The 17,701-nt window shown below is 46.9% G+C and overlaps 1 protein-coding gene across 2 annotated transcripts in view; it reads left to right on the top strand.

Moving 5' to 3' along the window:
* Positions 1–17,701, top strand: part of HEATR1 (HEAT repeat containing 1) — a 1,158,897-nt gene that overhangs the window by 940,240 nt on the left and 200,956 nt on the right. For both annotated transcript variants that reach the window (XM_069607931.1, XM_069607932.1), the window contains exon 33: positions 9,159–9,205. In XM_069607931.1, coding sequence (XP_069464032.1) covers positions 9,159–9,205 — 47 coding nt within the window. The remainder of the gene's footprint in view (positions 1–9,158; positions 9,206–17,701) is intronic.

Raw genomic sequence — 17,701 nt, 5'->3', positions numbered from 1 at the left:
GGGGGAAAACAGCAGAAGAAGCAGCCTATGCACTCTTCCACACCTGTGAAACACTCCACTCCTCCTAAACAGACAGACGAGACCAGGTCTGCTGATATTTCTAAAACCAGCAAATCTACTCAAATAAATCGCCTAAACTTTCTGAGAGTCATTCCCAGTTCCAAAAAATGGTCGAGTGATGACATAGATAGGGTCATGTCCAGGATGTCTTCTTTGGCAGACTTTTACAATAAAAATCCAGAACATTTCCTTTCATATGATCCACAAGGGGCTACACCCTCAGGCTCTAATGATCCTATCCCCCCCGAGTAAGAAGCCCCGGTTTGCGACGCCGATGAGGTCTACAGACCCCTTCGAGGTACAACCATACTCACGGCCATACTCACTGTATCGACGAGAGACTTCCTTTGGTGAGGACCAAGATTTTGGCATGGTAGAAGAGCAAACCGGGACGGGCTACTATGGGGATGATGAGGACCAAGAAGAGGAAGACCCTGAAACCTACAGAGTAGATTCCCCGGTAGAGAAGGAAGCCCCGGTTACCGACTCCCCTGTCGATAACCCACCCCTCCTGAATGAGGTTCTCGCACGTTCTGCAGAACATTTCCATATTCACACCCACGGTGTCCAGGAAGAGAAGGACTTTGCCGAGGAGTTAGTCGGAGAAAGGAGGCCTGTTGCCCAGACCATCCCTATCCTTAAGTCTATTCAGCGAAGAATAGACCCGTCCCTGGTGAACCGGAACCTCACCAGAGCAGTCAATCCCAGAGTTGAAAAACTTTTCAGGGCAGCCCAGTCTGACCCTCCATATATTAGAGGACATCTGAAGCCAGACTCCCTAGTTGTCACTAACACTCGTAAGAGGGCTGGAGTACCCTTGTCATCGTCCGAAGCTCCTCCAGACAAGGAGAGCAAAAACCGATATGGTTTCGGCAGGAAAGTAGCCTCAACGTCCGCCTATCAGGCAAGGATTGCAAACTCCACCACCCTGTTGGCCAGCTACAACTGCCATCAGTGGGAAGAAGTCGCGGCATTCATAGCCTCTGCACCAGAACCCTTAAAGGGCCAGTTAGCACGAATTTCAGCAGAGGGTAGAGCCGTGTCTGGTTGCATTTTAAAAGCAACTTTTGACGCCGCGGACAACGCAGGCAGATTGATAGCAGAAGGTACTGTTATCAAGAGACATGCGTGGTTACGGCAGTCTGGTTTTAAGGCAGAAACCCAGGCATCATTGTTGGAAAAACTGGTGGAAGCCGATCTGTTGTTTGGTAAGGCGGTCGAGGACGCACTGAAGAATGCCAAGGACGAATACGAGACACTCACGTCCCTTGGCCAGTTAACCAATAAACCCCCTAACCAGAGAGGGAATAGTCATTTTCATCGCCCACGCGGCCAAAATTCCCAGAGGGGATCTAACTATTCCCAGGGGCAGGGTACACAGTGGAACAACAGCCAATAGTCTACCCAGGGTTACGGCAAGGGTAATAGGAGAGGACGTGGTAAAGGCAGAGGCAGCCCCAGTAAAGGAGGCAGCACGCCTCCACCAAAGCAGTGACACTCAGTTCAGGGTCCCTTCTCACGCAACCCCAGTAGGGGACGCATTTCCAACTTCACCCAGGCTTGGGAAGGGATCACATCAGACAGATGGGTCCTGTCAACAGTATCCGCAGGGTACTGTATAGAACTACTGCAGTGTCCCCGGAACCATCCTCCACGACAAAGAGTACACTCTTTAGAACATCAGAAGATTCGCCTCGAGGAGATCGCCATTCTGCTAAGGACGCGATAGAACTCGTCCCGGGACACCAGGTAAACAAGGGTATTTATTCAACTTACTTCCTTGTGCCAAAAAAAGATTTGACAATGCGCCCAGTATTGGATTTACGGCCTGCCAACAAGTATGTCAAGCCACAAAAGTTTTGTATGACTACGCTACAAGAGGTAATCCCCCTCCTAAAAAAGGGGGATTACATGGCAACCTTGGATATGAAAGATGCCTATTTTCATATTTCCATGTTCCCAGCGCACAGAAGGTACTTGCGCTTCAAGGTGGACAGTCAGCACTACCAATTCAAGGTACTGCCCTTCGGGATAGCTTCGGCACCAAGGGTATTCACCAAGGTACTGGCAGTGGCGGCTGCACACCTACGCAGGGAGGCAATCCCGGTGTACCCTTATCTGGACGACTGGCTCATAACGGGGGAAACCCCAGTAATTTGCAGGACAAACATTCAAAGGACTATCGACCTCCTCCACGAATTAGGCTTCTCAATAAACGACAAAAAAAGTCAAGCCTGGTGCCAAGCACCTCCAAACAGTTCCTAGGAGCAATCCTAGATACTCAAGAGGGGTTGACATTTCCTTCAGAGGAAAGAATTCGGAATATACTACTGCAAATTCCGCAATATCAGTCCAGTCACCAAATAACGGTACGCAAAGCAATGCGTTGGCTGGGCATGATGGCGTCATGTATTTACCTGATCCCCCACGCGCACCTGCGCATGCGTCCCATGCAGGAATGGTTGGCGAAACAGTGGTCTCAGGCAAGTGGTCAGTGGGACGATCTAGTGGTCGTTTTGCCAACACTAGTACAAAGCCTTCACTGGTGGACAAGAGAGAATCTTGCACAGGGAAAACCCTTTTACGATCCCGAAGTACAGGCAGTAGTCACTACCGATGCATGTCTGACGGGGTGGGGAGCTCACCATCTCCACCACACAGCTCAGGGTCTCTGGTCTCCCTCAGTCGCCAAGAACCACATCAACCTGCTAGAGCTTCTGGCAGTATTCGGAGCGCTTCAAGCGTTCGAGCCCCACCTACTAAACCTGTCAGTGCAAATCCGGACGGACAGCACAACAGCCAGGTTCTACCTGAACAAGCAAGGAGGGACTCGTTCGCCAAATCTGTTCAAGCTTGCCCAGAAAATCTGGATATGGGCACTCAGACGGAACATCTTCCTGTCATCACAACATGTTCCAGGGGAGCTCAATTCCCTAGCGGATTTTCTGAGCAGAGACTCCCTCCCAGAGGAACACGAATGGGTTCTACACAGAGAGGTCATAGAAAATATCTTCTCTCAGTGGGGTTTCCCCACTATAGACTTATTCGCCACAAGCGAAAACAGACAATGCCCAGGATTTGCATCCAGGTTCCCCCAACCAGACTCCCAGGGGAACGCCTTGTGGATGAACTGGTCGGGGATATTTGCATACGCTTCTCCACCAACTCCTCTCATCAGGAAGGTGGTCAACAAGATGAACAGAGAGTCAATGACGCTCGTCCTAGTTGCTCCCATGTGAGCAAGACAACCGTGGTTCCCACGCCTACGCAGGATGGCGGTGTGCGAGCCCATCAAACTTCCATCCTGGTACAACCTACTGTCCCAGCACCAAGGTCAAATAGTGCATCAGCAACCCAACTCAATGAACCTGGCAGCATGGCTCCTGAGGTCATAGAGTTTGGACATCTCAATTTACCACAGAGGTGTATGGACATCCTAAAGGAATCTAGGAAACCAAACACAAGGCACTGTTACTTTGACAAGTGGAAGAGATTTGTTATCTGGTGCCAGAGTAGACAAATCAACCCAGTTGATTGCACTCCTTCCACTATTTGTACATACATGCTTCACCTGCTAGATGCAGGATTGGTTTTTAACTCACTGAAAGTACACCTGGCAGCTCTGTCGGCATACACCACTTCCCATAACAAGGTCTTGTGGTGGAAAGTACCAGTAGTTAAAGCCTTCATGGAAGGAGTAAAACCCACCACCAGGGTGGGACGTTAATGTGGTGCTATCTAAGCTCATGGGCCCCCCTTTCGAGCCCATGCATAAAAGCAGTCTCAAACACCTGACTTATAAAACGGCCTTTTTAGTAGCTATTACTTCTATAAGAAGGTTCAGTGAAATTCAGGCTCTGTCAGTGCAGGATCCCTTCTTTACTGTCCATAAAGACAAACTGGTTTTACACACACACCCTAGGTTCTCACCTAAGTTTATATCTAAATTCCACGTAAACCAGTCCATCGAGCTTCCGGCTTTCTTCCAGGACCCTCAAAGCTCGGCTTAGGTGAAACTACACACCCTAGATGTGCGTAGGGCGGTCCTCTACTATGTAAATAAAACCAGACCGCTAAGGAAAACGGATCAACTGTTTGTCTCCGTAGCTACAGGCAGAGAGGGGGATCGCGTCTCTAAAGGTGCCATCTCGAAGTGGATTATTAACTGTATCCAGCTGTGTTACTCACTCTCTGAAAGAACTCTGCCTTTCACGCCAAGACCCCACTCTACTAGAGGCATTGGGGCCACTCTGGCTTTCATTTCAAATGTACCCCTTGACACCATTTGCAAAGCAGCTACTTGTAGCTCTATTCACACTTTTACTCAGCATTACTGCATTGACACCCATTCCAAGGCAGATACACAAGTGGGACAAGCGGTTCTCGGACACTTATTTGCTCATGACCCTTCTCACATCCCACCTCCTTCTTCAGGTACTGCTCGCTAATCTATGCACAGCATGTGATCTAAGCAGATTCCACAAGCCTCAGAAGGGATACCTTACTCACCGTAATTGTATTTCTGATGCTTGTATCTGTTTGATTCACATGCGACCCACCCTTCCTCCCCCCTGAGAGAAGGCGCATGGTTGCTTGTAGTCTTACCTTTCTATCTGTCTGCTTGGATTTTCTGTACTCACGCTACTCCTCATGCTACCTCATGTCAGAAAAAATACAATCTGAGGATCCTAGACGCGTGAGGGATCTTGGGTACAGTGGACGTCACACTAGGGATAGTATTACTGGCACGCCCTGTGTCGACGCCCATTTTCGAGTTTAAAAAAACAAACTGTAATACTCTGCAGCTTCCACTAGATGTCGGCCTATGCACAGCATGTGAATCTAAGCAGATACGAGCATCAGAAATACGATTACGGTGAGTAATGTATCCTATATATAAAATATATATTTATTATAAGTGTTTATTTGATCTGCTTTACTAACTGGGTTCAGTGTACTTACCTACAGCACATCTTCCGCTTATGATGAGCCTGAATGCTCTGCCACACTACCAAGGTTCCATGAGTAGTACAGACTAATACTAAGAGTTGAGGACCTGTATACCATTGGCATCGTTTTACGAAGTCTTGCCTCAAGCGTATTTTCAAGAAACTCCCCTAACAAGGATTTGAGCTGATCTCTAGTCCTGGGACTTGTTATTCCTGATGGTAACATGCAGGCGGATTGCCTGCCTCATTTTACTTGGCATAATGCGCTTTATTCTTCCACGTTAGACTATATATTTGTGTCTAGAGCCGTAAATGTTTATTGCAGATCGTTGACGATTTATAAATACATGCGGAGTGACCACTTTAGGATGGTTCTTGAACTGTCAGTTGCAAGGGAAAGCACGTTTGATAACTTGCTTCTATTGTAACTTGAAGGTCGCCCTAGGGATGGATCTTTGATTTGGAATTCTAGAATGGCCTCACGTTTTAATAGTAGGGTGGATGAAGCATTAAAAAATGATCTCAGTATGTTAACTGACGCCGGGCGCTACGACCAGACAATTTATGCAATACTAAGTGACTTAGAAATTGGTAAACCATTTGGAAAAAGGCAAAATGGGGTAATGCATATACACAAATAAGACGTTATGATTCAATCCAAGAAGAAAGGACTGCAGGAAATGAAGTCTCGAGAAAAATAAAAACATGCAGCAGATCGTATCACGTAGATTTAAGCTGGAATACAGTAATTGGTTGAAAGGCCATAGATCTAATGGTTCAATGAGATGCTGAAGCGATGGTGCAATGTTTAACTAAAAAAGACAACACTGTCTTGATCCCTGATTAAATCCGGGGACGTACAGGATTCATTGCATTCTCAGCCAATCACAGAAGATATTTGGATCACTAATTTCTCCTCCTTATATAAAAATGTTGATGGGCTGGAGGGGCTGTACGGACTATGCACACGATGAACCGTTTCATCTTGTATTTGATATTGAGGAAGTCAGTTTGTGTAGAAGTATACGTATACACCCAAGTGGGTGTAGGACATCTAAAGCCCCGGGCCCTGACTGCATGACCAATGCCACTTTTAAAACAAATCCGTCTTTGTGGGCCGTTATGTTAACTGGTCTATTAAGAACCTAATCTTAAGAACAATCCTGTCTTGGTCGGGTGCTATGATCATCTTCATTTACAAGCGAGGTGATAGACTGAGGTCCCTTAATTACCGGCCCATTTCATTAATCAATGCTTCGAGTAAAATATTCTCTCACTTGATATTAAGTGAGTTACAAGCGTGGGCAATTAATAACAGGGGTGTGCCATTTCAGGTTCAAGAAGGGCATTGGTACTTTTAATTGTTTTTTAAAAATATTTCACAGGTGTTTGTGCAAACAGGAATACGCTCTGGGGCAAATTACACATGTTGGGGTTGTCCCCGGCCCTTCTGAATATTTTAATAGCGCTACACGCTGAAACTAAAATTAAAGTTGATTGAACCAACAGGGGACCGACTCAAAATGGATCGGTACACACCGTGGCTTGCGTCAGGGTTGTGTGCTTGTTGGGTAAGATTTTCATAGTAATGATAAAATCTTCCTGATCTGTGTCAACCCCAGAACTGTTTGCTTTACTGGTGGATTATTTATCGCTATGCCTCTGTGAGTGGAAACCTTTTCCCCACACTCGCAGAATCATTTACTCTTTTTATGGGGTAATTTTCCTGACTCTCCACTGTCTCTTTTAAAAGGTATCCTCTTTGGCAACTTTTTTGGCAGTAAGTGCCTATTGTTGCTGGGTTATCCTATATGGGGAAATACTGGGCCATTCTGACGTTGGAGGGCCCAGTATTTCCCCATTCGGGGAACCCAGACCCTGTGCATCCCTATTCAAGCCCCCATAGTGCTCAATGGGAATGGGGAGCATGCTAACAGGCCCGTTAATAACCAGTTTAACCAGGCGTCCTTGGCATGTCCCGCGAGTGGACCTCGTAATGAGGCGGTAGGGGGTTAACGGGGCCGGCAGCTCTACCGGCCCTGTTAACCCCCCTTCCGCCAGGGTTTTAATGACCCCCCTATTAGTCTGTAGTATATGGCAAATGCAGACGACATTGTTGTCTGTGACAAGATGCCAGTGGGTCTACAGAGAAGCCTTAGTGCCCTATACAACTATTTACTGAATCTGGATCTGAATGAAAATGTGGTTAAAACGAAGGTGCTAATGTTCAATCCTCAGATATTCCAGTAAGAAAACTTGGAAATGGTTGATTAGTTTAAATATCAGGGGATGAGTTGACTCCAGATACACATAACTTGGAAACGTTTGTAACGTTTTAGTACAGTGCTTGCACCACCCCAGGGAAGTTTATTTTTTGAGCTACAAAAAGAGATGTGCAATACATGTCATGTATTGCAGGTGTGGGGTGGTAAATGTGACTCTTACATTGCTGAAACATTTTTCGAATAGAGAGGAGTTGCTGTCCAACGCACAGATGATGAAGGAAAAAATCATGCAACTCAATTGGATAGTAAATGGAGTTTGTCATGAGTTATCAGTTATTTTATCATGCCAGAATGGAAAGTAAGACATATAATACAAACTCCCTATATGTGTTAAAGCATCCTTCTAGTTGTTTTGGGAATGACCTGTTGAGATTGAAACTTATTTTTTTTTTTTTTAACACGCCAGATGTCGGGTGCTAGGAGTGCTGTTCTGAGAGAAGAGCGGATTTGTCATTTTTGATTGCTGGAGATTGAGACACTACAGCGTTTGCTTGTTGGATGTATGCCAATGATAACTTTGCCTTTGTACGTTTTTACGAAAATGTGTTCATCATGAGTAAGCTTTACACTCGGAGGATTTATGGTTTCGAAATTTGAATGGGTATGAAGTATTGCTGTCATTGAATTTTTTTTATCGATTTTAACTTATGTATAAGAATGTCACTGGGCCTAGTAAGATCGCTGTTTTGTTCTCCCCTGTTCCCCTCCCTGGCCTTGTCGCGCTCTGAAACACTTGTGTACGAGCGCGATAGAAATAAAATATCAATCAATGAATGTGTGGATTGATGGGTAATTTTATTATATATGTTAAGTATAATTGTATGTATTTGTATTTAAGAATGTTGTTGCGTGTGTGAAAGGTTTATTGTTAACTGTTACACACAATGAATAAATAAAATAACATATGACCAAAAGGCCAGTGAAGTGAAGGCTTCACTTCACTGCAAAAAGTCAGGACAACGTGCAAAAAAAAGCAAAAGGTTTGCGGGTCCATAGAATATGGAGGAAACGCTGCGTCAAAAGAAAACTTCCCTAACGCATGCTTTGATTTATAGTTATCTGATGTAAGTCAACCTATGCCATTGGTATGTATTTGTATTATAGAGTGTTGTGTGATAATGCTACCTGCTAGATTCATGTTTCAGTGTGTTCATAAGGCTTAAATGAATAATTGTTTTTTTATATCTGACTGTCTGATGAGCTCATTGAGGGCACCTGACCTCACTCATACTCTCCTAAGACTAAGCCTTGACTACTCATCCACGTACCTTGATTGGCTTGTGGATAAACTCTTAAAGCTCCCTGTTAATCAGTAATAGGGCAGCCTCCTTAAATCTGTCCACCAGGCCACATTCAAGAAAACCATCTTAACACCAATGTAGCCACATAACTCTGGGGGTAGGGGAATATTCTACATAGAACACTCAGGTTACCTTTGGGGTATCCCTCCCCAGGAATCCAGCAGATGATGCAAAAAGTGGGCTTTCTGCCCAGGGCTGGTCTGTGAACGTTCCTTATTTTAACATGTTTGTTTTTAAGAAGAAACCTGCGTGCCTCTTGTTTGAGAATCTGGATAGAAACAGTTTTTGTTTGAACGGTTATCATTTCAAAGCTTATGTTAAAAGAAATGTTACTGTATGAAGAGACCAATAATTACCACATTATCTTATGTTTTCTCGAGAGTTGTTATGCTTTATTTTTGGTTCCAAATTTCGGGATTCCTCGAAGCACCTCAAAAGCCAAACCATCATAGCCTTTGCCTGTTTTAATGTGATGTTCAGATTTGAACTCTGCTTTGTTGTTGACCCGTAAAATGTTGAAAATGAAGAGCAAATTCTTCTAAGGCAATATTATTTATCTTTAGGTTATTGAATGCGGTGAATCACAGGAGCTGCAAGATATGGAGCAGAGGTAAACCATTAGCTTTTGTTTTCTCATAACTAACAGTACAATATGAGCTCTGTAGTTTTAGGATGAGATTTACAAATGTATTCTGGTGTTTGTGTGTACTTAATTGTTGGGGCAGCATTACATTTCTGGGCTCCTTTTACCTTTGTCCCTGCCCCATTCTGCTGACTGGCTGTGTGGCAGACCAATATGCTAAATACCTCCCAAAGATGGCAGATGATGGGTCTGGAGTCGTATGTGGAGGAAGACTGATCCTTCCTGTTTGGACAGTGTTTCTGAAGTCCAACTAAGGGCTTAGTAAAACCATTCAACTGAGGCAATACAAGACCCCACTCTTGGTATAAAGCTGTACCACCTTGGTATAGGTAGTGTAGACAGAGCAGCCAGGCTTATCTTAGGAGGGAGAGGGTTGTAGAATCATTCCAATGAAATTGTAGTACACATGGTGCAAAGAAACACTGACACACTATGTATTGTAAAAATAAAGGGTTTATTTAAATACAGGTAGGCCCAGATAAATATTGGGGGGAAAGAAGTACTATCACAGATTAGATAAACACATTATAAAAACACACCACTTTGCTTGCAGGTACACAGACTAAAGCATAACACCTTATTTGGAACACCTAACAGTAGTTCTAGGGAAATCGAAAACTAATAGTTACTTTTGGATTACTTCCAGTAATACAAGGGTGGTAGCCCTAACAGCTGTACTGTGACGCTCAGCAAGAAATCACATAGTAAGTCAACTGGACAGTATACTTTTCAGAATAGTGGAACACGTATTCCAGGAACAGTATAAACCTAGAACTCTGATTCAGGGTAACAGTTGTTCTAGATGAGTTGGACCTGGGGTGTAATATTCAATTAGTTGTTTTTAAGTTCACAGACTAAGGGAAAAAATAACTAACTTATTTTAGGATAACAGTTATACTCAAGGTAAGTAAAACCTCTGTATACCTTTGTAAGGAGCTACCAGCAACCTAAAAGGTAAGTATGACCTAGGCATACTTATTCTGGACAGGCTAACGGCAAGTCTGGGGAAACACTATTCAATTGGGGACACTCCTACAATTATCCTAACGGGAATAATAAAGTGAAACCACCAGCATTACTTTTGCGAAGAGGGGAACCCAATTCACAGGTGAGTAAGTTAACCTTCTACCTACTTTCTGTTAGAATGCCGAGACAGTTTGTAAGGGAAGTAAGACTTTGAGAATAATTATTTAAGAAGGCACACAGCTTATTCAAGGCAAGTAAATCCTATATATATACTTTTCTGAATGGCAGAACATATCTAAGGTAAGTAATAACTTTTTTAAATTATTCACTCTGAGAATTTAAAGTTACCAACTAACTCATTCACAAGTAAGTAAACTTTTCAACACTTGTTTTACTTTTCAAGGCAGACCCATTAACATATCCAGCCATTCTCAATTCTAGTACAGAAGTTATCTCAGAGGCAGAGGACCCTAGTGATCTAGTAGCCAGCTGTAGGCAGGGTGAGGTAGGGCTCAGTTGCAGGAAAAGTTCAGAGCTCCTGAGGAAGACTGTTCAAACAAGTTAGTATTTTATTTTAGAGTTAGTTGAGGGTCCAGGGATTTCAGAGAAGAAACCATAGGAGGATTCCAGGATGGCCTGGGTGGACTGGACAAGAGGAGTCTCAATCACAGAAAACATCCCAACACTAGACCGGTATCACAAGGGACTTAAGTTAAGTAAATGCCTAAGTCAGCACAGTACCTCAGCACAGAAGGTTTTGCTGCAGGAGGACTTCAGGATCTGCAGCCAAAAACCTGGTTGTTGAATTCCTTCATCAAGAAGCTAGAAGCCAGGACATTGGAAGGACTTTTGCCACAAGGATCACAGGGAAGGCTCTAGGCAAGGTTTTCCTCGTGGCTGGATGCAGCTCTGTAGATTTGGCACCTTTTTCAGGAGCACAGAAGAATACAGAATATTGCAGGTCGAATTCTCGTCATTAGCAAGGTTCAGCACTCTGGAAGGGGACTTTTTCGGACTTGATTCACGTCTCTGGAGGTCAAGCAGGATGCCCACAAAGTTTCAGCGAGATTCGGAAGACCGTACAGTGCACAATGGCTTGAAGTCCCAGGGTATTGGGGTATTGCAGCCCCGCAAGGTCGCAGCATGACGTGGGATAGCTCAAAATGCAGGTCTTCTTGAGTCTAGTGGGTCTCGTCAGGCTTCGGGTCAGTGTCGTCATTTTCAGAGTCCCCAGGTCGATTGGAAGGAAGGGTAACCGCAGCAGGCTCTCCGGGCACTGGAAATCGTTTCAGCTTGGTTTCCTTCATCCTCTTCGGTATTGGTTCCTGTGGTCGACTACCTATTCAGCTTCCAGGATCAGACTTTTATGCAGGAACCCAGCCAATCAAACAGCCTTGCAACAATCGATCCTTTCAGGGCAGCCAGCCTCCCAGTTTGAATTGGGTTCTCACACTCGGGCTGGAAGACAAAAGTCTGCAGAGTTTTGGACTCCTCCCTCGCTTCCTGCCTTCACAGATACTCTGGATCCTAGGCGTGGGGCGGCCACAGGGCTCCAGTCGAAGATAAAAATCACACAAAGGAATTTTCCTGCCCTGGAGGTTAGGGGAAGGAACAGGAAGGACAAGAAATGCTAAAATGTCGAATAAAAAAGAAAACGGGGCCATTTTGGTAAAAGGGGAACCCAGAGGTGCCTTTACCAGAACTTTGGAAACCACCTGCGGTAAAGGTGCACCGAATCGGTAAAATGTTTAACTTAAATGTTACCTTTATAATGAGAATGGGGATACATGGTATATCCCCAGCAGTCTGCATAGGTTGGGGGGTGCTGTTCTCACCTAATAGAATGTAAAAGGGATCCAGAGATCCTTTCTACCCTTGGGAACATTAGTTCTCACAGGGTTAGCCAGAGAAAGTTCAAAGGGGAGCATCTAGGGCAACCCAGCAACAATAGGCACAAAAGGTTGTCACAGAGGATAACATTTAACAGACAATATGGAGAGTCTTAAAAATCACATCCATAAAAAGAGTAAATGATTTTGTGAGTGTGTAAAAAGGTTCCCACTCAGAGGTATAAGAAAGAATTATCTGGGGTTTACACAGGTCTGGAAGATTTATCATTGCTATGAAAATCTTGCCTAACACTTCCTATTGGGGCTCCAGCTCCCTCCTGCTTCCCTTCACTCTGACCATCTTCAACGGGCTCTCCCCGTTCTCCTACATCTGAAGCCAGAAAACCTTGGAGTCATCTTCGACTCCTCTTTCCTTCCTCCCTCACATTTAGGACCTTGCCAAGAAGGCCCACTTTCAACTCTACCTCCTCAAAGGAATTCTCCCTTTCCTCACTTTCTCCCAGAAACTCAATATCTCTAGAGCTCTGGTTCTCACTAGACTAGACTTCTGCAATAGCCTCTTCCTTAATATTCCTGCTTCTTCTCTGCGACCCCCTCCAGCTAATCCATAATAAGACTGCAAGACTTATCCTTGGCCTCAAGCCCAGGGACCGCATCTCTCCAGCCCATAAAACTCTCCACTGGCTCCCGGTTGCTGCAAAGGTCAAATTCACATCCCTCTGCATCCATCCATAAGGCTGTCTGGGACTGAGGTGCACACTATCTGCAACTTGCTCTCCCTAAATACTCTCCCTCCAGATATTTATGCTCCTCTGGCACCAACTCTGTGTCAAGCGCTTTGCTAAACAGAGAGCTAGTGGTTGATTTCTTTCCTTGGCAAGCTCCCTCCTGTGGAACAGCCTCCCCCTTCCCCTTTGTCTTGAGCCTAATCTCCTTGAATTCTGGAAGCGCCTCAAGACTTTCTTTTCACCTCTTCTTTCCGTTCCTCCCTCTGTTAGGGAGAATTATCATGAATGTGCCAATTCCCTCCACCTTAGAGACCCCCAGCTACTTTGCTGGATTTTGAGGACTTGATTTATTTAACCTGGAGAGAGTGTGACCCTTTTTTTTTCCTCACTCATGTATTTTGATGTGTGTTTTACTCTTGTGTTCTTTGATTATGGAGTTTTAGACAACTTGCATAGGCATCATCTTTTCATGTGTGCAGTGGCACAGGGAAGCCTTACAGGCTCTCCCAAGGTTTAAATATCTTCTCTGGGATGAACTACTGTTTCCCAGAGAATGTAAAGTTAAATTGACTTTACTAGTCTTTTTAAATTCCTAGACCCAGCACACCCTGTCTTACCTCATATCCCCTGTGTCTAGAAACAGTTCCCGGTCTTCTTTTTTCGCCATTTCTTTTTGGAAAGGTCCTTCTAGTGTCTGTCTGCGCGCCAAACCAGGTTTGGTCCCTTTGTTCCATCGCCTTTGGTGGGCTTCAGGACTGAAGACCGCCTCTGGCGCCTGAGTGTCTGGGGTGGGCAGGAAGTGAGGGAGGTGCCCGAAACTCCCTGTGCTTAGTCTCCTAGGCGACCCAAATGCACTCTGACATGATTGGTTGGCTGACTGTCCGGCAAGGACAGCCACCCTGCTGGGTGAGTGGCAGCTAGGCTGGAATGAATGGGAGGAAACTAGATAAAAGGCAAGTCTCAAGGCTTGGAAGGGCAGAGTTGACCACTGGAACGAAAGAACTGAAGACAATCTGAAGGAAGAAGACTGCTACAATTCCTGGATCGTTGGTTTGCCTGGTTAAGCCCTGCTGCAGGTCCTAATAGCCTGAAATCCCCCAGACAGAGAAGCCCACTTCAAGGACGACTTCTTCCTTTTGAGTTGGTAGGACCAATCAACTCACAAGCCACCTGGACACCATTCAGCTGGTAAGGTTTAACCAGGGAGAAGGACACCAGCTTGTGTGCTCTAAGGCACAGCTACCCAGGAACAAAGTTTTGCCTGCTTTTGGACCGGTCCCTTTGCAGTGCAGGAGTCCCCCGATGTCATCCCTCTTGTCCCCACGACTGAGGCTCAGGAACAGTGAGATCTGCAGGAACTCCCAGGAATAACTGTCTTCAGCTGCACTTTTCTTCATTTAAAAGGTACTGTGAAAACCTGATCGAGATATTCCATCTCCCACGACAAAAGTTCGTACAACTTTTGAAACTTTCATGCCTGATCAGGTTGTGACCCCTCATGTGATTCTTTTATTCGCAAACTACTTCGGAGAACTTTTACAGAGACTTTAACGTTTGAAAACCAGAACCGTTATATCCTATGCAAGATTTTTAGCCCATTGACTTTGGCCTATCCTATTGAATAACATTGACTCTTCTGGTTAACTCAAAGTATCTGCACTGTCAAAGAATACTAGTGATCCTTTCTGTATATTCTATTCTATAGCCTTTGCCTTTTTTTGTTTTACTTGTTTATTTATTAACAGCGCACAGGAGCAAGCATAATAAACTTACATTTGTTACAGACAACATATGACATTTGAAATACTCCCTTCCCCCTAACCCCTACGCCTGCAGAAGGCATTGTTCCCGAGCCTCATTCCGTCTCGCCAGGCGGCGAGCTGTCCCCCATAGAATGGAGAGCGTTCGCGATCAGGCGCGGCTTAAAAGTAAGCGCCGGATATTTCTGATCATAGTGTAGGACCGGGCCCCAGACGTCCAAGAAACGATAGTCTGCCCGCCTTAGCTGCCGTGACCTTTTCAGCTATTAAAATGTCCCAGAGTTTGATCCACCATAGGGCATGAGGGGGCCTTCCGCAGTTTTCCAGGTGCGTGGTACCGTGATTTTGGCAGCCAGCAAGAGTTGAGTGGTCAGCGTGGCCCTCCTCCCCGTTCTTGGGTAAGCGTTCGGGTGCGGGATCCCAAGGAGGACCTGTTCGGGGGTTAGCGGAATGGTTACTTGGGTGATGTCTTTTATAGTGGCGAGGCATTGGGTCCAAAACTCCTTTACCTTAGGGCAGGTCCACCACATATGGAAGTAGGATCCCAAGTGGCCGCATAAACGCCAGCAGTGGAGGTCCAGGGCTTGTTGGAAGTGGTGAAGACGTAAGGGGGGTAGTACCACCGCAAAATCAGTTTGTGGGCGCATTCCCGGTTGGTGATGCAGCGGGATGCCGTGCGCGTCCTGGTCCAGATGTCCACCCAGGATTGGTCTTCTATAGCGTGACCCAGGTCCGTCTCCCTCACGGACATGTAGGAGGGTCTAGAGAGGAGGGGGTCGTCCAGCAGTAGCTTGTAGAGGGCGGAAATCTTCCCTCGGGCAGGCAGGTCAGCCGCTGTGAGTTCCAAGGGAGTAAGAGGCCGAGTTGCTGCCATCCGGGTCTGGGGGTTGGAGCACCAGTGTCTTCGTTGGGCATAGGAGAATCTGTCCGTCTCTGCTAGCTGAAAGGAGGACTTGCATTGTTCGAAGTCCAGGGGGGAGTCTCCTGCGAAGAGCTGTCCCGGCGTTTCAAGGTCTCCTGCAACCCAGTTTCTGAAGTTCGCTGGACGAGCTCCCGGGGAGTAGGCCGGGTTGTGGACGATCGGGGAGAGCGCGCTCAGGTCGCTTGGGATCCCTCTGTATCTGCGGGCCCACTCCCATGCCTTTAACAAGCTTTAAGTGGCCATCAACACATCTGGCCAACTTTGACGCAAAGCGTTAGGGAGGAACGGGAGGAAGCGAAGTGGCAGTCGAGATTGTTCGATGTCCACCCTCTTTTGGCGACCTGAGGCCAGTCCCCATGCCTGGAGATGGGCCAGCTGTGCTGCGATATGATTCTTGCGGAGGTCCGGGACCCCCAGCCCTCCCAGTCTAGCGCTGGCCATCATCGTTTTCCGGGGAATCCTCGCTTTCTTGCCCTTCCATATAAAGTCAATCAATTTCTGTTGAAGCTTCATGATGGGAGGAAGGGGGATTGAGACGGGAAGGGAAGCACAGGCATATAGGAAGCGGGGAAGGAGGTTCATTTTGCAAGTTGTTATACGGCCCAGCAGGGAGATTTCCAGCGCGTGAGGTCCTTCTCCAATTCCTCGAATAGCGGGGGGAAGTTGGCCTGGTAGACTTTTGTTGGTTGTGCTGGGATCTGAACCCCAGGTATGGGATTGCTTGGGTGCTCCATTGGAAGGGGCTTTGCTTCTCTAGGGCGACCCTTTCGTCCGGGCTCAGGCCCACACCGAGGGCTATTGATTTGGAGAAGTTAATGGCGAATCCCGCTACCTCTTCGAAGCTACGGAGCTCCCCCAGAGCTGCCCTCAGGGAGGATTGGATGTTTGTGACGGTTAGCAAGACATCATCCGCGTAGAGGGCGATCTTGTGCTGGGTGGCGCCTATCTTCGGGCCGCTTATCAGCTGGTTTGTCCGCACCCGTTGGGCCAACGGTTCCATGACCAGGGCGAAAAGCAGGGGGGGACAGGGGGCATCCCTGCCTCGTTCCGCAGGTAGGAAGGATAGGGTCTGACAGGCGGCCGTTAACCCTGAGCCTGGTTTTGGGAGCTTGATAATTTGCCAGGACCATTTTCCTGAAGATTGGGCCAAAGCTGAAGGCTTCGAGGGTAAGGGTAAGAAATGACCAGTCCACCTTGTCGAAGGCCGTGGTCCCGTCCAGGGCAAGTAAGGCCAGCTGCTGGGAATTTCTTGTGGTCGCCTCTGAGGTTCAGAGCTCTGTGAATGTTATCTTTCGTGGACCGGTAGTTGATGAAGCCGGTTTGGTCCGGGTCTGTGATGTTCGGAAGGACCGGAGCCAGGCGGTTAGCCAAGATCTTTGAATGAATATTAGCGTTCAAATTGAGCAGCGAAATTGGTCTGTACGAGCTGTTCTCAAGGGGGTCCTTTCCGGGCTTTAAAGCGAGAACGGTAATGGATTCCTGCATGGACGGAGTGATCATTCCGGTAGTCGCAAATGAGTTGAAGAGGTGAGCCAAGGGAGCCACCAGTTGGGGACGAAAGAGTTTATAAAACCGGGTGGTGAAGCCGTCTGGGCCGGGGGCCCTTGGTTTCAGACTTTATAGCCTCTTCCACCTCCTCCTCCGTGATAGGCGTATCCAGCTCCTGGCTAACCTCCGGGGTCAGGCATGGAAGGGCCGCCTTACAAATGTATGCGTGCTGCGCTTCCAAGTCCCTCGGGACCGTTGTCTCGGATTGATGGGCTGCGGCTAGCCGGATTTTCTCTTGGTCTGCATAGTGCACTGACCCCTGTGGGTCGCGAAGGCCCAGGATGGATTTCCGAGTCTTCTCCCTAGCTAGCTTGCTGACCAGGAGCTTGTTGGCTTTGTTATTGTGGACATAGTACCATTGTTTGGTCCTAGCGAGCAGGTTCGCAGTGGTGCCGGCGTGGAGGGCCTCCAGCCTCTTCCTCGCCATTTGCAAGGCTTTGTAGGATTTCGCGGACCAGCCCTTCTGCTTGTGGACCACTTCAGCTGCACAAACCTCGGCCTCCAGGGTGTCCCGGGTCACCTTCTGTTTGAGAAACGCGGCGCCTTGGGCGATCAGTTCCCCTCTGAGCACCACCTTCATGGCGTCCCAGGTGTTGGCGGGGGACGTGTCCTCGTTACGGTTCTCCGTAAAGAAATTTTTGATTGTCCTGGTGATCGCATCTCTCACCGTCCTGTCCCCCAGGATAGGG

This window comes from Ambystoma mexicanum, chromosome 4q (genome assembly GCF_040938575.1).
Source record: "Ambystoma mexicanum isolate Mex_15411 chromosome 4q, UKY_AmexF1_1, whole genome shotgun sequence".
NCBI lineage: Eukaryota > Metazoa > Chordata > Amphibia > Caudata > Ambystomatidae > Ambystoma > Ambystoma mexicanum.
The sequence above is the reverse complement of the archived record's forward strand: the minus strand, read 5'-3'. Positions and strand labels throughout refer to the sequence as shown.